A 22,367-nucleotide genomic window follows, 5' to 3' on the forward strand; every position below is an offset into this window, starting at 1 on the left:
ACAGTCTTTGCAGAACTGTCTTGCTATTGCTTGTGAGTTTAAAGTGTGGCATCCTGGTCACCTGGTTGGCTCAGTCAGTAAAGCCTATGACTCTTGACCTCAGCGTCATAAGTTCAAGCCCCACATTGGGCACGGAGCCCACTTAACAAACAAAATAATAACAAAATAAATAAAGCGTAGAATCCTTCACATAACCACATGCCACATTTTTGCTGCAGAAAAAGAAGTTTTAGAACATACCATTCAATGAGCCCACTTCTTTCATTCGGGGACTAAATGCGCATTTAATTCTTCATGGTCTATGCTTATTGAAGTTTGAAGGAAAATAACAGCTGAACTGATATGTGAGGTAAATCTGCTCGGTGCTTACACCACCATATATTTTTTGCTGTTAAAATGAACCAATTGTAATCCCCAGGAGAAATCTTGCGGATGACTCATGTTGCCCGGGGCTTGGATTCTGATGGGGCTTTGCTCCTCGATATCGTTGTGAGTGGCCATGTCCTCCAGCTTCAGTCACCTGCTGAAGTCACTGTAAAGGTAAAATGTCAGGATAACTTGCCTTCACTGGTTTTTGGTAAGAGCAGAAATCGAAGACTCGTAGAAAGAGCGCAGAGACCTTATGTAGTTTCCCTTGCTTGCTCAGGGGAGTAAATCAACCATTAAGGTTAGAAATGCCTCGTTTGTCTTTGTATAGAAATCCTCAGGAATAAGTCTTTATACACTGTTACTGGTTTTATCACCAGTAATACTTACTGGTTTATTACTGGTCCTGCTTACCGTGACCAAAATCACTGCTATCTGGATGTAGGTCATCTGTTTAATATTCTGCAGATAAAAAGAATATATAACTGTTATGTAAAAAGTTTTGTATATCACCCATAAAAGTATTTCAGAAACTAAAGAATGATAATCACCCTTTCATGCCCTTTTCTTTGCACTTGACCTACAACTTTGAATCCCTTATTAAACTATAATTGATGACAGTAAAATCAGGAAATCAATGTAGTTACAATTAAAAGCTTCAAACTTTATTTCCTGAGCACTATTTTACAATTACAATTTTATTTAGAGCTACAGTTGACCCTTGAACAGTGTGGGGGTTGAGATGCCAGCTCCCCTGGGCATTCAGGAGTCACGTATGACTTTTGATTCTGAAAACTTAACTACTAGTGGCCTACTGTTGACTAGAAGCCTTACCAATAACACAAACAGTCAACACATATTTTATATGTTATATGGATTATATACTATGTTCTTAAAGTAATCTAGGGAAAAGAAAGTGTTAGTAAGAAAATCGTAAGGAAGGGGCGCCTGGGTGGCACAGTGGGTTAAAGCCTCTGCCTTCGGCTCAGGTCATGATCCCAGGGTCCTGGGATCAAGCCCCACATTGGACTCTCTGCTCAGCAGGGAGCCTGCTTCCCTTCCTCTCTCTCTCTCTCTCTGCCTGCCTCTCTGCCTACTTGTGATCCCGGTCTGTCAAATAAATAAATAAAATCTTAAAAAAAAAAAAAGAAAAGAAAATCATAAGGAAGTGAAATTGCACTGAACAGCACTGTACTGTATTTATAAAAAAATCATATATAATGACCCCCACAGTTCAGATCATGTTGATCAAGGATCAACTGTATATATGTTTAGCACCTTAGCTTTTATTTTTCTCATTCTGGATCTTACCGTACCCTCAGGAAAAATAATCAGAGGAGTCATACTGATCCTCAAATTGATACTGTCTTCCTCAGGATTACACAGAGGACTACATTCAGACAGGTCCTGGGCAGCTGTATGCCTACTCAACCCGGCTGTTCACCATTGATGGCGTCAGTGTCCCATACACATGGAACCACACCGTTTTCTATGATGAGGCACAGGGAAGAATGCCTTTCTTGGTAGAAACCCTTCACGCTTCCTCTGTGGAATCTGACTACAGCCAACTGGAAGAGACACTGGGCTTTAAAATCCATGCTTCAATTTCCAAAGGTACCTTGGGTAAAGGAAAGTCCAGATCATTTTTCCATCCAGTCCTTTCTAAAAGGGTAAAAGAGGGGTGCCTGGCTAGTTCAGAAGGTATAGCATGTGGCTGTCAGTCTTGGGGTTGTGAGTTCAAGCCTCACATTGGATGCAGAGATTACTTAAAAATAAAACTGAGGGGGAAAAATGTATTTAATACCTAAAAAAGGGAGAGTGGGTAAGAGAATTACATCAATGCCATTCAGGATAGGGATATTAGGGCACAGACTGAACCTAATGATACCAGGTTTTCATGTATGTTGTCTATGTGTTGTGGGAGGTAAACCCCTTTGAGAAAGCCAGTCCCACGGGAGTTCTAGTACATTTAAATTACTAATATGCTTGTCCATCTAACATGGTGGAGTTATTGTTCTATTCTAGATATGCAGAAAGCTTTAGAAAATATTTCCTTGTCAGAATAATGTTTTCTTTGGGTGTTCAAGGTCACCATTCTTATCCTGACTCTTGTATTTGTCACCGAATTTTTTTAATTACTGAAACATAATGTAAAAGTAAAGTATATCTCAACCTAAATTAGTTTTTTAAAAAAAGTTTCCCTATTTTAAGAGCAGCTTTCAAAAATTGTGCAGCAATAATCAGTATTCCAACTGTCATTTCTTACTCCTGGACATTATAATTTTGCAACTATTTTTCATTTTCTAAGCATAGTTCTACAACCCTTGATCTCAGTGGTCTTCCTATGCTGTGTAGTTCTTGTGTCTGTACCCTGAAATCCCTTTCTGGTCATAAGAGACACCCAAACAGTCAGCATCCCGTGTTCCATGAAGTGTTGATGCTACGGGAGACTTGCATGTGATTATGTTATGGATGCTAAGTATTTGAATAACTTTAACTTTGAACTTTAGGCTCCTATGAATACAGTTAAAATGATTCATACTGGCCTTTGCTATGCACTGGCTTTCCTAAAATAGATCCAAGTAGATAATAAGTAGCATCATTTTATTTTATCATGCTCAGCAGATACACTAAAAAAACTCATTTTCACGTATACTCTTGCTTTCATCAACTGGGGCACATTCGAGCTCTGTGTTCTTCATCGACACCTGTCGGAACCACATCACTAAATTTGAGGTCATGGTCATCTAGGAGAACATGTTCACAATTTTTTAGATGATCGCAGATTCCTGAAGCCTCAGAGCCTGTAGAGTCCCTAGCCCCACATGACCTTCACTCCCATGTTGCTAGCTACCACGTCCTCATTTTACTGTTGTCACGCATGTTCAGGTCACTGGGACAAAGGAAAAGAGCCACTGGAATAAAGAGTTCTGTTTCTCTTGCTCAGCAATGCCCACTTTTCAGGTCTAGCCTCTGTTTCTATTTTTCCCAGTACTCCATATAATTAAAAGAAGACAACTTTGCATAATACTGTGGTTAAAAATGAGTTTACACCCTCTCAAGCAAGAAGAATTAAAATTATTTTGAAAAACACGTACACTTTTTATTCAGTCATGTAAATTCTCTAAGCCTGAACTACTTGAAGATCTGTAACAGTTTACTTGGGGAATCTGGATCCCGCAATAGACAGAAACACACTCTAGGACACTTATAACCCCTTACTATTCTTAGATACTATGATTTTATGAATTACATCTGATACCTGTGCACATTTGTTAAGGTTCCTGTGAATTACAATTGGGTACTTCCAATTTCTTTTTTAAGTGACCACCAGGGGGCAAGCTTGCATTCTTGGTTGCTTAACCGGCATGTTCTCTCTTCTCTGTATTGGGTCTAGTCTAGAGCTATGGTTATAATGCAGTTAGAATCACCTAGAGCTTGATGATAGTTCATATTTCTAGGCACAAATGCTTTGGCTTAGCTAGTCTAAGGTAGGGTCTGGAAGTCTGTATTTTTAACACAGCCCCTAAATGATCCTAATTTATCTAATCTGCACACAGGCATTTGGAAACTGCTGGTCAAGTCAACTCACAAACATGAATCAATATAATTTTTTTTTTAATTTCACATCTTTAAAATAAAATGGATTTATTTTTAAAAATAAAATTATAAAATACATTTATATCTTACAAATTAATCAGAAAACATCAGAAACAATAACAGAAAGATAAATTTAACTACAAATATGTTTTTTAAAACTTCTTGATGGGAGACAATGACAAAATTGAGAAGCTAAGATATACACCAAGAAAGAATATCTGCTTTACGTATTATAGATAACTATAAATAACCTTAATATGTACAAGGCCCTTAAAAGTCATTAAGATTAGAGCACCTGGCTGGCTCAGTCAGGAGAACATGTGACTCTTGATCTTGGAGTCATGAGTTCAAGCCTCACATGGGTGTAGATCTTGCTAAAAAAATAATAAAAAGCACTGTAAAAAAATCAATAAGAAAAAGACAACACCCAATAAAAAATACATAAAGGCTGTGAACAGGAAATTCCTATGAACAGGAAGAAATAATAATGACAAAATGAATGTGAAAAACTATCTAACTTCATCAACAAGCAAAAGAAATATAGACTAAAATAATGAGTTACTATTACCCGGTTATCATTGTTAGAAATATGAAAACAATAACCATCAGCATTGTATTTCAATATGAAAATCTTTAGACATTACTATACTAGAAGATATTAGAGAAGGATTCATAATGGCTGAACCTATATATAGATCTCTGATATGATTTTTTTTAACATTTAGTAATTCTTGGTAATGTATGGAGTAAAACAGTGTACAACCAGTCATCAATTTATAAGATGGTTGCATTCCTGGAAAATTCATTGTATATTTGAATCACACAAAAAAATGTTTAATATGCACGAGATAGGTTCTAGGCTTTGACAATTATATGAAAATCTTTCAAGGCAAGGGACAAATCTTCATCTTGCATCATTATCCCACACATTGCAGGGTGATAAAACTTCCCCAGGTTCTGCCCCCTCACCAAATTTTAATAGACCTCTCTATCATCAAAACAACCAAAGTATTTCTGCAAAACATCCCAAATGTTACCCTGATAGATGACATCTCCCCCATTGAGAATCTAAAATATAAAACTACTATCAGATAATAACTTATTATATGACACATTTTTTTCCCACAATTATAGCCTCCAGAACAGTGCCCTATACAACTTACTGGTTGTAGTAAGGAATGTATGAATCAGTAAATAAATAAAACTGAAGCATGAATTAAAATGACCACCTGAGTTGTATTCTTGAGTTCAGGATTAAAACAGACTTGCATCTAACTCTTTGCTCTGGTTTATATTAGTTCCGACTTTAGGCAATTTACATAATCTCTGTCTCAAATTCCTCATGTTGCAAGCTTTGAATGAAATAAAGTGCAGGAAGCTCGCAGCCCTGTGTGACACACAGAAACTATTCAATAACTAGATAGCTAGACAGGCTGGACATTTCTATCTCATCCATCTTCTTCCCATTTTCTTGCAGGTACAGGAAAACACATGCTCTCAGGGTCATTGTTGTTGTTTTGTTTTGTTTTCAGGGTCATTTTTATACTCAGGGTAGAAATGCATCAGGAACCTCTGCTTTCTTGTCAAGGTTTCAGGCAGTTTGGTTACCTAAAAAGAGCAAATTGGACTTGCCGTTTTAGTCAGATTTTCACTGGAGTAGTGTTTCTTACATTCTCCAAATACATAGATATATAAAACTGTTTTGAACAGTTTCATGTCCTCAGCAAAGCTCAAACAATATTGTTATCAGAAACTCTCCAAAGTAAAATGAATTTGAAAAATTAATGCCTGGACTCTCTCTATGAAAAGTATCTGAAGCAATAATAAAAAAACAAGCACAGTTTTATGCACTTAGAATTAAAAGAAAATCAAAGATAATTTCTGAGAGATTGAATATGAATTGAACATACGATGTGAATTAAATAAAATTTCCTTCAAAAGAAATTTACTGTATTAATGCTTATCTTTTAGTTTGTGTGTTTGAGCGTGTATGCACACACATATTGCTTTGGTAACTCAAAAGGCATTTTATTTAAGTTTTTACAGGTCAATAATATTTGAAAAATATTAGCTAAATTGCTTAAACCAGTCAAGGCAGAATTACTTTCTAAGGAGAGAGATTTCCTAACTAGCTTATTTATTCTTGTTAATGTGTTTGTTTCTGACATCTAACTTAAATCTGTTCTATCATAATACACCCATTAGCCCTTGCTTGGATACACAGGAAAGGAAAACACTTGGTCACACGTAGGGGACTTTGACCCAGCTGCTTGCAAGTTGCAAGTGGAGGAGATCCACAAAAGGAGAGGGTTTCTTCATTAGAGCTTCTGGTTTTCACTGGCGTACATTATTTTAAGTGGATTGAAAATAGTGCTCCTAACTCTAGAACAGACAGAGTAAATAATGGCTAGAGGAACAGGACTTTGCCTGTGGTTATGCCTGGCGTACACATTTATCTTGGATCCTTTTTTCATTATCACAGAACAGTTTTATTTCATTTTTTTATTAATATAAACAAAATCTGTTTCCAATGGCTGCTTGCCAACAATGTGGACTCTGATTCATTTAGTTCTTGGTTGGGGAACAGGAAAAGTTTTCCATTCCTGCTTGTTTTCACCTATTACATATGTTGCGTGATGTGTTCCATCTTTGGCATCTCTTCCCAGGGAAGAGTGTCCTGGAAAGAAACAAGGTGCTAACATTCTAACAAGCCCGTTAATTTGGCTTTTCTCTCTGTGGTAGGAGATCGCAGTAATCAGTGCCCCTCGGGATTTGCCTTAGACTCAGTTGGACCCTTTTGTGCTGGTAAGAACAGAAATAATGCATTTTTATTTTTATAAAAAATAATTAGGAATGGAATCCATTTAACGGATATCTATTGCCGTTTTGCTAGATTCTTAAGTATCACAACAGGCTTAGAAGTGTCCCATTTTATAGGCAAGGAAGTTGAGATGTGAAGTTGAGTGGGATGCCTGAGATCACTCAGCTAGCAAGTGTCAGAGCTAGATTTAAATTTAATTTGAAGTTTAATTTCAATTTGACCACAATCAAGTGTGTCAGGGATCCTAAGTAGAGAGGTGGAATGGGCACAGGGACAAAACACTGGATGCCGTCTGGTCATTTACTTGCCATGGATATAAAGCACAATAATAATCCAACTCTAAGTCACCTAACCCTAACGCTTAGAGGACAGGGCAGCACCCTGCACCACGGACTACTGACTAAGCCGGACTCACCCCATCCAAGTACCAGTACAGGAGAGTCACAGATAAGTAAGCAGCTGAGCAAATGCCTAGAGTAGCTCAATTTGCACACCCAGAGCCTTCCTTTCCCTAGTAGGTGATATAATGTAGTATATAGTGGTAGAAAAGTGATCTTTAGAAGCTGTACTGTCCAAGTTCAAAGTTCAGCTCTGCCACTAATGACCTGTGTGACATTGGGCAATTTCCTTAACTTCTTTTTTCTTCAATTTTATCACGCAAAATGGGGATGGTACTAAAAATGTCTGTCTCCTAGGAATGTTACGAAGAATGAGTTAAGGTAGGTAAAAAACGTTTAGAGTACAGGAAATGGTCATTGTACCTTAGCTGTCATCTTGTTATTTTAGAATTAAACTAAACATCTAGTCAGTATCAAAGATAATTTGGGGACCCAAAGTTAATTTTTATTTAGCGTTTCTATTTTGTGGCGCTTAGAGCATTTTCTGTTACATTCGATTCGATGCATTGTCCTCTGTGAGCAGTTGTTCTATGAACAGCTATTATCATGGCCTTTAATGACTTCTAGAAAGCCAGGGGATAACACACTCATGGGTCCCTTTGTTTCTTGTTTCAGATGAAGATGAATGTGCAGCGGGGAGTCCCTGCTCCCAGATCTGCCACAATACAGTGGGAACTTACTACTGCTCCTGCTTGAAGGGCCTCACCATAGCCGCGGATGGAAGGACTTGTCAAGGTAGCCCCAGTCAGGCAATGGTCACAGAAAGCTCTGGCCCAGGAAAAGGGCGGTAGAACAGTGCTGTTCTCGCGTACTCTTTCTGCCCCCACGCTGGCAAGAAACAGATCATCAGGCCGCCTGAGATCTGCTGCCACAACTCCCTTCACGAGGGGCGCTACCCAAGCCGGGAGACCTGCGGCCACTCATTCCACCCCCACCACCCCCTGAAGAGAGACAGGCAGGACCAGCATCGTGTTCATTTTACAGTGGCAAAACTAAGAAATAAAGAAGTTATAAAGAATTTAAGTAAATTGCACGATCCTGGTAACACTTTGGGAACATTAAAAAAAAAGTGCTTTGTTTTTGAGTAAAGTGAACACATAATGTTACATTATTTTAAGGGGCACAACTGAGTGATTTGACAAGTGTATACACTGTACTGTGTTCGCCACAAGCCTGGCTACCAACTGTCCCAGTGCACCAGTACGCCGTCCAGTATCACTGATGCTGTTCTTCATGCCGTGTCTTGAACTCCCTTGACTTATTCATTGCACAACCGAGAACCCACACCTCCCCCTCCTCTTCACCCATTTTGCCCATTTCCTCACCTCAAAAAACACTTTCTATCAGACTCCGCATAGACTTCCAAATTAGAATTGTGTGAGAATCTGGTTTATAAGTAAATTTTAAAATGATGAAAAGAAGAAAGGATTTCTCCCTCTGTGTCTGAGCAGACACCCTTCTAAATGCAAAACAGAGACAGAGTGTAAGGTCTGGGGGCGGCGAGGATTAACATTGTGGAATGTCTGGCACGACTGAGCATTTTGTGTACATTATTTCCTTTGATTTCCAAAGTAATGCTGAGAGACAGGTCTTATCCTCACTTTACAGATAAGAAAACTGAGTGTCAGATAGGAGAAGTAACTTTTTTAAAGCCACATAATTAATTTTCGGTGGTTTAGCGGTTACGGTAGTGTGCAAAGATACCACATTAGGCTCCTACGTGCTTGTCATCAACATAACCCCCTTCCAGGACTCCACCAAATGATTCAGCATTCTTGCTCTCATATATTTTCAAGTATCATTTTATTGTTTCTCTTATCCCTGGTTCTTGGGTGGATGTTCTTCACCCCGCCTTAGGTGAGTGACTCATTTTGTTGCAGATGTCGACGAGTGTGCTTTAGGCGGACACACCTGCCACACTGGTCAGGACTGTGACAATACTATCGGATCCTATCGCTGTGTGGTCCGTTGTGGAATTGGCTTTCGAAGAACCTCTGATGGGCTGAGTTGCCAAGGTATAAAAATGGAGTTCCTCCCTTTATCTTCATTATGCTAAGAATGAAGACCCTCTGCCTTTTGTATCATTTAATGTAAACTCCATTTTATAGAATGAGCTTCTTGATAAGGTTTTCAGATGTAATAGTCCAAGGCTATTTTGAAATATTTATAGCACAGTGGTTTTGAAAAGTATTTGCCTATTATATTTGAAGGACGAGATTATACAGCACGATCTTAATAGAGTCTGTTTCATTAAACTTCAGTACATAAGACTACCAGATATTTATTGCAGGGTTTTTAAAAATATTTTATTTAGCCACTTGAGAAAGCGAGAGCACAAGTGGCAGGGAGAGGGAGAAGCAGACTCAACTGCTGAGCTGGGACCCAATGTGGGGCTCAATCCCAGGACCCAGAGATCAGGACCTGAGCCACCCAGGTGCCCTATTGGAGGATTTTTAACAGACTCTTTTTTAGAGAAGTTTCACATTTACAGCAAAATGGAGCGGAAAGTAGAGAAATTTCTCATATACTCTCTGCCCTAACTCTTGCACAGCATCTCCTACTATCAACATGCTGCCCCAGAGTGGCAAAATTCTTTCTTACCAAGGATGAACCCACCTTGATACATCATTATCACCCAAAGGTCATCATTTACATTAGGATGCACTCTTGGTGTACATTCTATGATTATTGACAAATAATAACATGTATCCTGTATTAGAGTATCATAAGAACAGTTTCCCCTAAAAATCCTCTGCGCTTTGCCTTTTCATCCCTCACTTCCCCCAACCTCTGGCAACCACTGAGTTTTTCATTGTTTCCATTGTTTTACTTTTTCCAGAATGTCAAGTAACTTGTAGCCTTTTCAGATTGTCTTTTTTCACTCAATAATATGAATGTAAGTTTCCTCCAGGTCTTTTCATGGGTTGATCACTCTTTTCTTTTCAGTGTTAAATATTATTCCATTGTATTAATGTACTGTATTTATTAATCCATTCAGCCACTGAAGGATATCCTGGTGCTTCCAGATTTTAACAGTTATGAATAAAGCTTCTATCAGGGTTTTTTCCTAGAGGCAGAAATGGTGGATACAAAACTGAATGCCTATCAATATAGAAAGAGGGAATGAATTATGCTACATTCACACCATCAACCATCGTGCAGCCATTATAAAGAATGGGATGCAGCTCAACTGTTTCCTTGCTGAGTTGTTCAGTGAGAACACCAAGATGTAGAAAAGTGTACATAGCTTGTGTGGAAAAGATTATGTGGCCAGAAAACAATCAATAACCAAAGATAAAGGCAATGGATTTATATATTTACATAGAGATACATATGTAGAGATATGTTAATATTTATACTAGGCTGTCAGTGCAGACTGGCTTTGGTGGGCAAGAAGGTAAAAAGCAATAAAGAAAGCCAAGAAAAAAGAAAGAAGAAAAAGCTACACTAAGAAAATATTTTTTAAGTATAAAAATGTATGCAGTTGCAGTAACATGTAGATTTTGAAAGATTAAAAGAGCTCATACACCTGAAACAGTTTGTTTCAGTGGAACAGTTTGTTAACTAACTGGAATTTAAATAAAAACTTGAAACATTTTTTTCAAAATAAAAAAATTAAAGAGCTCAAATAGAAAACAAGTACAAAATAAGACACAGGCAATCATCTGAGTCTGGGAATGTAAGAGGGGGATGTGGAGAGCCTAAGTATGGTAATTGTTGCTTTGGAGGATTTTAAAAGAATGAGTAGAACAGTAGAGAAGTAGAAGGAACTTGAGTACAGACCTGAGAGAGGGATTATGTTAGGGTAGGAAAGACTGGATTGTGTCTGTAGGACTATGGGAAAGATGACCATAAGGACCAAGGACTTTAAAAATGCAAACACGGAGAGAATTATCAATGGACCACAGTCCTCATCTTGGTGAGGCAGGAGGAGATGGGCTTCGGAACTCAAACACTCAAATAGAGAGACTTTTCTTACATGGGAGAAAAGTTCTCTCTTCCTATGGGACTAGAAGGAAGGAGAGTTTTGGAAAAGGTACATAAAACAGGCAAATGCAAAAGGTTTTTTAAAAGTGGGGGGAAAACATCCAAGCACTTTAACCACCACACCAGGTGAACTGATAAGGCTCATCTTCCTGACACCAGCTGTCAATACCAGATGTGTAAAAAAGACAAAAACAAAACAAAACAAACAAACAAAAAACAGGCAAATGCTCACGAATTTGGGAAATTCATGCTTGCATTTTTTTTTTTTTGTATTATACTATGCCCCATAGGTGTTGGGAAGATTAATTCAGCAATAACTGTGGACACGGAAAAAATGCTAAAGTTGCTGGTGTCAGGCACAAAGTGGTCAAGATCTACATCAGGCTAACAGCAGCGAAAATGGGGAAGAAAGGCCAATTACAAAGGATACTGCCCAAGACCTTGGCTTCCCCCCCCCCCCCCGCCCATCTTCAGTGTTCTAGTCTGTCAGCAACATTCCAGGGCTGAAACTTCCTAGAACAGACATGGGACCCATCTGGTAGGATAGTTAAAGTAGAGGACTACTTTCATCCACAAAGTTCCAAGTCACGAGGAAATGTCTACCTTTGAAGAGAGATACGGTCTCCAGCAGTTAATCTAATCAATTATCTGACATATCACATGAAAACAATTGTATTGGATTCATTTTAGGAAAGATCTTAAACATGATGATGATAAAAGATCATCAAAATCTTAGACATCTGAAATAAATTAACCCAAGTTTCCTAACAAAATATAATAAAAAGTTTCATTTTATTTAACAGATATTAATGAATGTCAAGAATCCAGCCCCTGTCACCACCGCTGTTTCAATGCCATAGGAAGTTTTCATTGTGGATGTGAACCTGGGTATCAGCTCAAAGGCAGAAAATGCATAGGTAAGAAAAGGGCTTTAAATTCAAAGCAATGACATCTTTATAATTTCTAGGTATTTGATCTAATCCATATGCTGTGTCCTGGGCTGGATTCATACATAGGATACCTCTATCCTTCATGTATGTAATCCACGCAAAACCAAAATTGAAGCAAATGATATCCTTTACAGGTTTCATTTTCCAATTACATAGCAATTTTTTAGCATTTCCCTATTTTATTTACTATATTTTTTCACTGAAGCATAATGCATGTGATTACATATATAAAGATACATACACACACACACACACAGACTTTCACATACATATTTACACATTTTTTAATTGATTTTTCTAAGAAGTGGTGGTTGGTATGGTTACCAGGTATATGGACTAATTTTTTTTTTTTATCCTTCTATTTTAAAAATAGTCTGTTACTGTTACTGACTTTAAGCATTTTACCCTCACACAGTAATTATATAATTAACATCTATCCTTAAAATCCCAAGGTATGATTTCTGTGGAAAAGCAGAAGAAATCATTTTCTCAATCTTCATAACCTTTGTTCTTTTATCAAGATGTGAATGAATGTAGGCAGAACGTGTGCAGACCAGACCAGCACTGTAAGAACACCCGCGGGGGCTATAAGTGCATTGATCTTTGTCCCAACGGAATGACCAAGGCTGAAAACGGAACCTGCATTGGTGAGTGTATGGCTATTTCAGTGATTGAGATCTATTTGACATACCAAGGAAGGGATCCATTTTTTTAATTAAATTTTATTTTTTTATTAACATATCATGTATTATTAGCCCCAGGGGTACAGGTCTGTGAATCGCCAGGTTTACACACTTCACAGCACTCACCATATCACATACCCTCCCCAATGTCCATAACCCCACCACCCTCTCCCTACCCCCTCCCCCGAGCAACCCTCAGTTTGTTTTGTGAGATTAAGAGTCTTTTATGGTTTGTCTCCTTCCCTATCCCATCTTGTTTCATTTTTCCCTTTCCTACGCCCCAAACCCCCCATGTTGCCTCTCAACTTGAAGGGATCCATTTTTAAACTAATAATTAAAGTACATTTAATCTCACAAGGAAGTTTTTCTTTTCTCACAGGTTTTTTACTCCCACCTTCTAGTGTGTTTGAGCTGTGGGATCCCAGGCTCTATACCAAGAAATGGAAGCTCACCATGGAAGTTTATTACCATTTTGAGCTCCCATCAATTACACATTCACTTTACACAGTTTAATATCCACATAAATTATCTCACATTATGTCTCTGAAATTCAGTGTCTATATGTTAATTTCACAGGTGGTTAAGAAAAGCTTATACATATTTATTTAAAGTTCAAGGTATTTTATTTTAGAACTAAATATTCTATCAATGTCAAATCAATGACCAGACAAATAAATTATATTCTCCCCGTATCTATTCTTTCTGTGCCAGTCTGCCTTAGTTAGCAGAACTATAAAACAAAAATGAAACAGATAGCATTCCTCCTTTCATGTCCCTACAATCTGCTGGAGCAGGTTGGCTAATTCTACTTTCCTCACCAAAAGAAAATTAAAAACCTATAATACAAAGGAGAATGAAATGCCATAAAAGAGAAACAAATGAAATTGTATGAGAGCACTTGAAAGAGTGGTCATATCTAATAGATGTCATGGTAGTGATCGCATTAAATATTGCCTTGAATGGAATGGTAATAATAGGTGGACATGGTAGAAAAAGAAAAGAGAGTCCCCTAGAAGGGGAAAGGGGCTGGGCTTGGAGAAAACAGATTAAAATTCATCCTTCCTGGGTACCTGGGTGGCTCAGTGGGATAAGCATCTGCCTTCAGCTCAGGTCATGATCCCAGGGTCCTGGGAATGAGCCCCACATCCAGCTCCCTGCTCAGCAGGAAGTCTGCTTCTCCCGCCCCTATATCCCCACCCCTGCTTGTTCTTTCTCTTTCTCTCTCTCTTTTCTCTGTGTACTCTCTTTCTCAAATAAAGAAATAAGATCTTAAAAACAAACACATACTGAGGACATGTGGTAAAAGATGGACATGGAGAGGACCAGCCAAATAGCTAGAAATGTGGGGTTGTAGATAAGACACAATGCAGTACTATTGCTGTAAGTCTACATCAACAAGCTTACTAGAGTCACCAGTATAAATAAGACAGCCAGAGGTGGAGGGAGTAGAGAGAAGAGGGCTACAAAGCTGAGAACCAGGCCCTTTCCATAGTAGGCCACGAGAGAAGGAAAAGGAACCAGTTAATAAGTGGCAGAGCTAGAACTCGAACCCAGGTCTCAGTCACATGGTGAGAAATGCAACCGTTGACGATTCTAAAGACTGTTCATTTTAAATATAATGAATTTAGTTTTGAGAGAGGAAGTGTTATTACTTTTTATTGCCTCTGTGTCTGTAGATATTGATGAATGTAAAGATGGGACCCATCAGTGCAGATATAACCAGATATGTGAGAATACAAGAGGCAGCTATCGCTGTGTATGTCCCAGAGGTTTCCGGTCTCAAGGAGTTGGAAGACCCTGTATGGGTAAGTTACCAGCAACTCTTACTGAATAATAAAGCTCCTAATGTGATTAGTTAGCCTTATCAACTTGATTAGACTAGACCACTCTCCCATCTCAAATGTTTTCTTGGAACAATTAGAAAATGTGTAAGTTGGTTTAAGTAATTTATAACATAATTCGAATTACTTCTTAAAGATTTCATATGGAGTTCCATTTGCACTGGCATTTAACATGATAGTAATCACCATTTACATAGTGCTTACTATACACTACACATATCAGAGTGAGATGGCAATATATTACCATGATGACTTAATTATGAAGGTTCTCTTATCGATGATCTCTCTATGTGCATGGTGTAGATGTTTGCACAGATACATTCTAGTTGAATGTGAAGCATAATTGAATGTAATACAAAGGTTTAGATGTGAGGGATTAAAATGTAAATGCACAATTTAAATAAATTGATAATTATTCCTTTATCATACATTTAGTGCTTACTATGTGCCTTTTCCTGTGCTAAGAAGCTCACTCAGTTCTCCCAATAGCCAGTTTATTTCTATCTTAGTTATAACTAAATGTAAATAAGGCAGGTAATGGACAATTAGAAGAGATCTGTAAGAAGGTAACCATATACTTCTTTTTAATTAATGCGCTGAATAATCAAAATCTGAAACCAACCTATGAAATTATATTCCCCTGGAATATTTAAGGATGGTGCAAAAAAAGAAAAAATGGTGTGGGCTTTACATACTGGCTTCCAGTTTGCATACTGTGCTTTTAAAATTAGTTTCCTTGGTTGTCTTAACAACAGTTTATAATAAATTCTCTCATAAAGACTTAGTTCTGTCTTTATGTAGGCCCTAGCTTAGTACTTTGCACAGAGCAAATGTTGAAAATAATACAATTACTAGAAACGGTTTTAAAATAAATACTCTCTAATAGCAGAAGTGCATAACATAGCATTTTAGTGTTTTGTTTAGGTATTGTAATTTATATACAACTTAACATCTTGATTAGTCATAGCGGTGACCTAGCAGAATGAAATATGTTTATTTGTTCACTAATTTGACTTGAAGTTGAATGTCAGACCTTGGACTGGGAAATACATCAATGAAGAAGGTAGAGCCATTGCCTTAAAAAGATTTAAAATGTTAATTTTAACCTTTGCCTACTAAAATAATTTTTAAAACAAAATTTACTACTTCTATTTTGCTTATTCATATTGCTGTCTTTCATGTCACTGTGGTAATGAATTAAAGAATTTGGTTTTGTTTTCTGGTTTTCATTTGCTTTTCCAATTTACAGGAAAAGTTGGGAGTGTATACTGTATGTTGACCTAGGTATTGGAAGAAAAATAACTTTTTAAAAAATTTTATGGACTTTTGAGTTTATATCTTAGTAAGAAATAATTATTAGTTTCCTACTCTTTAAATTTTTGTGGAAAATGTGCTTAGCTTGATTATTACATAATAATTATTGATTCAAAAGAAATAAAAGAAAAATGTTAGTAGTTATACCAATATTATCCCATCTGAAGCTTGTGTTTGTATGAAAGATTGGCAGTACTAGTGAGAATGTCGTAATAAAACTCAAACTAGAAATGTGATTGAGTCCTTCCCTCCACCAACAGAATTAAGATCTGCATTAGCTTTGAACTCTAGTTTTTCTAGATTCAAGACCACATTTTCCCATTTGACCCTTTATGTTTCTACTGTCCACAAGAAGCAGTCTTTAGGAGAAGTCCTAGAACCTTTCTATACGTTCATGAATGCATGATTAAAGCTTTCTCTAAAGTTCACAGCAATGGAGAAATTACTGTATTCATAGCTTTGGAGGGTAACGTAATGTCTTCAGTTTGTTCCAGAGACTGATTTCTTGATTCCTGTGTTTTGTGTGTATATGTATGTGTTTTTTTTCTCTTTTTTATGTATCATGGCACACGAGCAGACATTAATGAATGTGAACAAGTGCCTAAGCCTTGTGCGTATCAGTGCGCCAACACCCCCGGCAGCTTCAAGTGTATCTGTCCACCAGGACAACATTTATTAGGGGACGGGAAATCTTGCGCTGGATTGGAGAGGCTACCTAATTATGGCACTCAGTACAGTAGCTATAACCTTGCACGGTTCTCCTCTGTGAGAAACAACTATCAACCTCAACAGCATTACAGACAATACTCCCATCTCTACAGCTCCTACTCAGAGTATAGAAACAGCAGAACATCTCTCTCCAGGACTAGAAGGACTATTAGGAAAACTTGCCCTGAAGGCTCTGAGGCGAGCCGTGACACATGTGTAGGTAAATGTCAGCCATATTACATTTCCTTCCGGTGGGCTCGTTTATGGGCCAGAATCTAAGCATAGACACCGCACCCGTGGTTGTCTGGGTGCTATGAACTACCTCTGATCTCAGCTCTGGGTTGATTCAGAGTTCCAAGACATTTACTCGGGCACCTAAAACTATGACAAAATTTATTCAAATAAATGATGAATTTGCATGTGTACATTCTGATAATACATTGTTTTGTATTGACAGTTCCTCTCTTTTGATCACTCCTGAAAGTGTTATTAAATCTAATGCTACGTGGAAATAAATTTCAGTGGCATTCAGAATACCTTTTTTTTTTACTAAAAAAAGAAAATATGAGTATTGCCAGATTATGGCTTTACCTGGTTGATGCCAAAGCAATGGGTTAAAAGTGAAACTTTCAGTGACTCCATCAACTGCTTATTCTATGGGACAACCAAAATGGTGTTGACTGTTGACCCACACTCCGTGTGGAATTTCTCAGTTTGATTATTTTGTATATACGGAAATCACCGAAAAGATAATGTGAGCCAGAACAAAATTAAGTTGCTTTCATTTCTCTAAAATATGTGCTTTCGATATCTTTATCTAAACTCATCTACAATTTAATTTGTTTGCAAAAGTAAAGTGTAATTTCCAACTCAATAATTGAGACTTTGTTTTCAGTTAAGTTGCAAACATTACCATCTGTCATTCATTTAATTCAATTTTCTGTGAGCGTCCACAGTTTGCATGCCATTGAGCTATGTGCCAAGAGAAATTAGCAAACACGAATTAGCCCCACTTTTGGTTAGATGACAGAAGAAAGCAAGGAAGAGAGGGAGGAAGGCAGAAAGAAAGAAATTTTGTTTAAATTTTAAGACCTCTACTCCAACTTCATTTTCTTGCATTTTTCTTAAGTATTCTGAACTTCCCTTATTCTTGCCTATATATTTGTTACACATTTCTTATAAACATTTAAAAAAATGTCTTTTTCTGACTTTAATTACCATTTTTCTTCTACTCTTCACCCCAAGCGTTGCTTCGCATCATTATCGTCTCAGACGTGCTCCCTTAATCACTCTTCATGGACCCAGACTCTCAAAACCTTTATCAGCTGGACCCCCAACTCACTGGATTCTTTAGCTTTAAACTTTTCTCCTTCAGTCTATACTTTCCCAGAGCTTTTCTCTCTACCGGTCTTGATGTACCTGAAGGTTAATATGATGCACATGAAACCTTCTCCCTACGATCGGTCTTAGAACTGTTGGCAAAGCTAATTCCTTTTACCCTTGAATTTCAAACATTAATGCCTTCATCATCAGTTCTCTACCTTTAGTCCATATGGTCAAACACTGCTGAATTCCTAACCCTGTGGACTCCACAATCCTTACAAGGAAGTCAAACACCACTCTCAACCTGCTCCAAACCATTCTGAGCATTGGTAATTTTTCATGCCCAGGATTTTGACCTCTTTGTTAGTTAAAACTCTTCACCATTTTTTAATTGATAGAATTAAAATTTGACATGTCTTTCAAAGTTTCTTCCAAATAGTCATTTCCACGAAGGGGTTTCATCTCCAATTACTCCAATCACTCTCTGACTTCATCTTAGACAAGCTCTTCTCTTCTACCTGTCCAAAACCCTTGTTTATGTGGTGACACATGAGTTAAACCATACCCCCAACATGGTACACCATCATGCTGATTTCTTTTAAGAAAGCATTCCTGATTAATAACTCCATTCTCTATTTATTCATCACTATCTAAGCTCTGCAGTTTCACAGTAGAGTCTTATAAATGTATTCTGTGTCTGTGTGTTTGTATTACACTAATATCATGTTCATAAGAATTATCCTCCCCAAACCATTGGCTTGAGGCAGCTACTATTTCAGAGGACCAATCATGGAGAATCTGAGGTAAACTTCCATATCTAGTCGATTACTGGATGTTTGAACTTTATTTGGGGGCAGTTAATAGACTTTTAGAAATATTTCTTAAAATATGGTGAATATTTTGTAGTATTCATACTAATAAAGAAATTTGCACTGAATTTGCAGACAGCTTTGGAATTATGCTACGAGCAACTTGCAATAAACACCAAATGCCTTTAATTAACCATCTGGGATAGACAACTCACAAAAGATTCAAATCAACACTCTGCAGTCTTATTAGACTTGGGCAAAATTGGGCTTTTTAAGGAAATTATTCCAAAGCTTAACAGGAGAAATGAACACTGTGTTGCTTCTGAATACCAAAATTGCACTTGGGGCCACATTGAAATTCCTGCTGTAGGAAGAGTGAACTGACTTATTGGAGTTCCACAGCACTGACACTGCTGGGATGATTTTGTGTGGAAGCAGATAGCAAAAGGAAAAAAGTAAAAATAATACACAAGTTGAATAAATGCTTTGGTTCACAGTGGGGTAAAAACAGTAAGAGATATTTGGTGAGTGTTCATCATGAACAGATTTGGAATCTCCGCAGTTACATCCTGAGCATTTGTAAAACATGTACAGTGAACACATCCCTTTGCTCTGAGTCACAAGTTTTCACCTTGTCTTCTCTTAACCTCTGCCCTACAAGCCCCCCTGCTCCCACTTGATGTCATGTTCTCTTTTCATTCTCCCACTGGTTGGTGGGACTCTGAACCAATTCTAACATTAGTCTCAGCAAAATACAACTGGGGTAAGAAAACTGAGGTGCTCCAAATCATATCTCTTGTCCTGAAAGCAAATAGCAATGTTTAATTATCACCCATTCTCCTCTCCTATTTATTGCTACTTTCTTGGCTTTGTTTAACACTAGCAAATAATAGATAGCTCTTAATGATAAAGTGCTTTCCCATGTATTATGCTCTATGGACCTTCCAACAAATCTGTACAGTGGAGAGATCATGTCAGTGAGTCCTTTGATAAAGAATTGACTGGGACCTTGAGAAATAAAGTGAGCTGCCCAAGGTGTCCCATCAACCATAGATATGTTGCTGCCATAAGTACTTTACAAATGTATGAAGTTTGATGAATATCCTTATCACAAAATTAAAAACACCTCCACTTGATATCTCTGTATGGGAAAGCAATGCATGGATGTTGGGAGCAGGTGTAGGAAAAGAGAGAGGTAGGTGAAGTTTAAATAAAATAAAAAGATTCCTTGTTCCAATTAACCTCAATAGAAACTGCCTTTTTGGTAAATTCTACTATTCTGTAAAGAATTTGGTACTTTGGTGGTTTAGGATCTTGTATAAATCTGTTCCATCTGCCATTCCAGGCTTGCTTAACTCATATAGAAATTGGCCGGTTTGGGGCTTCAGCTCATATACACTTTTACACAGAAGAGATGTTCATATTTTGTGAAATAGTACAGTTGATGTTGGGTTCATTAAAAACAGATCCTGATATAAAACAGCTCTGAGCATGGTTAAACACACAAGTGTAAAATCACCAAGAAGTTTTTCTATCGTATATCAACAACTTGTGTGTAATTGGTTCTGTCCGTAGTTTCTGCCTTTTTTTGCATGATTATACACTCTGCTTTCTTTCTGCACAGATATTGATGAATGTGAAAATAGAGACATTTGCCAGCATGAGTGTAAAAATACCTTTGGGAGCTATCAGTGTATCTGTCCCCCTGGCTATCAACTCATGCTCAATGGAAAGACTTGTCAAGGTGAGAAAATCTCAGAATGTGTATTATGGCTACTTGACTTAAAACCAATGTAGGAGAATGTGAGAAATTACGTGTCTTCTTCTTTTTTTTTTTTAATAATTATTCTCCTGGTTGCTTTCTCTTCCTTCTCATTCCCATTGGTCATATTTATCATTGCTTTTGTAAGTAGGAGAATTGGAGAGAAAGCCATTAGGCAGAAGAAAAAAGTTGAGAGTCATTTTTGGTGCAGAAGGAGCAAGAATGTCTAAATCTGGTCATGTTCTGTATTTCTAAAACTAAGTGGGAATAGCTTCAAATATCTTTTCAAAATTAAGCCAAGATGTAAGATGAAATAGGAGCAGAGCTCAGTAAATTTACTCCAGTATTAGGCATTATTTTATTTTTTTGTTTTGGCAACATTGGGTAATTGATTAAATGATCTATTCTTTGAGTCTGCAACTGTTGTAAAGCAATCATAAGCTAGCTTTGAAGAATGCAAATAATATAGTCTCTTCCCTTTGATATCTTAGTACAATGGAAACAGATATGTAAATAAAAGCACAATATACAGGGTTGTAGGTTCTATAAACAGAGTTTGGGACAATGTGTAGTGACGGTAGAAAGAAAAAAACTATCAATCTCAATATTACCTTCTTTACACAAAAATGTGAAAGGGACATTTTGCTTTAATAAGGTATATTATATTGCAATGCATGCTTAGATCAAAAAGAAATAAGAACTTATATAAATCTTGAAAATTTTATAAGAAACCCCCTCAATTTTGTGGTCAAAATCAAAAGTATTATGTAGGTATTAACAAGACTCTGAATTTTAGTAATTTCTGTCACATTCAATCTTTATCATTTCCTAAATCATATCAGATAATATCTCCAAAAGAGTGCTTTATCAGTAATAACCAAATTAAATTTGCCTTCTCTGGGAGATTCACAGAAGACTTGCTAGGATGCAGGTCATGGAAAGAGTGGTCCAGGAAGCAAGACCTGGATGGGCGATGGGACCACCTGACTACCATGACCTGTCCCACACCCATTTACCCAGTCCCTCCCTGAGAGTCTCCACTGGACCACGTGGACTGGAGAAGTAAAGTAAATACCATAACAACCTTCGCTCCCAATCATCTGTCACAAATGCTTGTTAAGAACTTTCTACTGAGATTTGAAGTATGAGAGTAACACATTGACGTTGTAGTCATGTCTTTCCAAAGCAATTATTAACTCATTTTAAGCAGCAGTACAGATATGTCAAGGGCAATAGTTTGTACCCATTCTACAGATAATAAGATGAATATGCTAGAACAATCAAGAACAAGGGTTGGACTTGATCACAGATCTCAAAATGTCTAGAATGGTCCTTTGTCTCTCCTGTCATACTGTGAACACCAGGGTCCTTGTACAGTGGCAGCAGGGTGAGGTGAGAGAATTTATGCTGTCCGTGCTTTATAACTTTCCCCATAGCATCGCCTCAAGAATCCTCTAAAGAGGTGGCAGTGCCCAACATCAACACTACACTTCCTGTGAGTGCATCAGGCACCAAGGAAGGAAGGATTTGGAACAACCAACCAAAGTACAAAAGCCTTAGCCAGATTTTTAAGTGCTATATTATGTTATCTCCTCATTAGAGGATTTTTCTTTTTTTCTAAATTATGCCATTTTGTTCCTTGATTGCCCTGGCCGTTCATTCAGTTCAAACTTTTTTCAGTTTTCAGTTGGGCTTCGGAGAGTGGAAAATAATGTGAACAAATCAGAAACAGGTGTCACTTGAAATGTTTGTGATTTAAATGGGTTACATATTTTTGTGGTTTTTAAAAAAGACTTGAGAGAAAA

At 37.4% G+C, this 22,367-nt stretch overlaps 1 protein-coding gene across 2 annotated transcripts in view; it reads left to right on the top strand.

Moving 5' to 3' along the window:
• Positions 1–22,367, top strand: part of HMCN1 (hemicentin 1) — a gene marked incomplete at its 5' end in the record, with an annotated part of 468,943 nt that overhangs the window by 438,881 nt on the left and 7,695 nt on the right. The window contains 10 exons of one of the 2 annotated variants that reach the window (XM_082702942.1): positions 419–540; positions 1,743–1,980; positions 6,709–6,771; positions 7,801–7,920; positions 9,066–9,200; positions 11,976–12,089; positions 12,644–12,769; positions 14,482–14,610; positions 16,538–16,888; positions 20,425–20,544. In XM_082702942.1, coding sequence (XP_082559068.1) covers positions 419–540; positions 1,743–1,980; positions 6,709–6,771; positions 7,801–7,920; positions 9,066–9,200; positions 11,976–12,089; positions 12,644–12,769; positions 14,482–14,610; positions 16,538–16,888; positions 20,425–20,544 — 1,518 coding nt within the window. The remainder of the gene's footprint in view (positions 1–418; positions 541–1,742; positions 1,981–6,708; positions 6,772–7,800; positions 7,921–9,065; positions 9,201–11,975; positions 12,090–12,643; positions 12,770–14,481; positions 14,611–16,537; positions 16,889–20,424; positions 20,545–22,367) is intronic. The other variant, XM_082702943.1, reaches the window with a different exon arrangement.

Source organism: Mustela nivalis (genome assembly GCF_964662115.1).
Source record: "Mustela nivalis genome assembly, chromosome: 16".
Lineage (NCBI taxonomy): Eukaryota > Metazoa > Chordata > Mammalia > Carnivora > Mustelidae > Mustela > Mustela nivalis.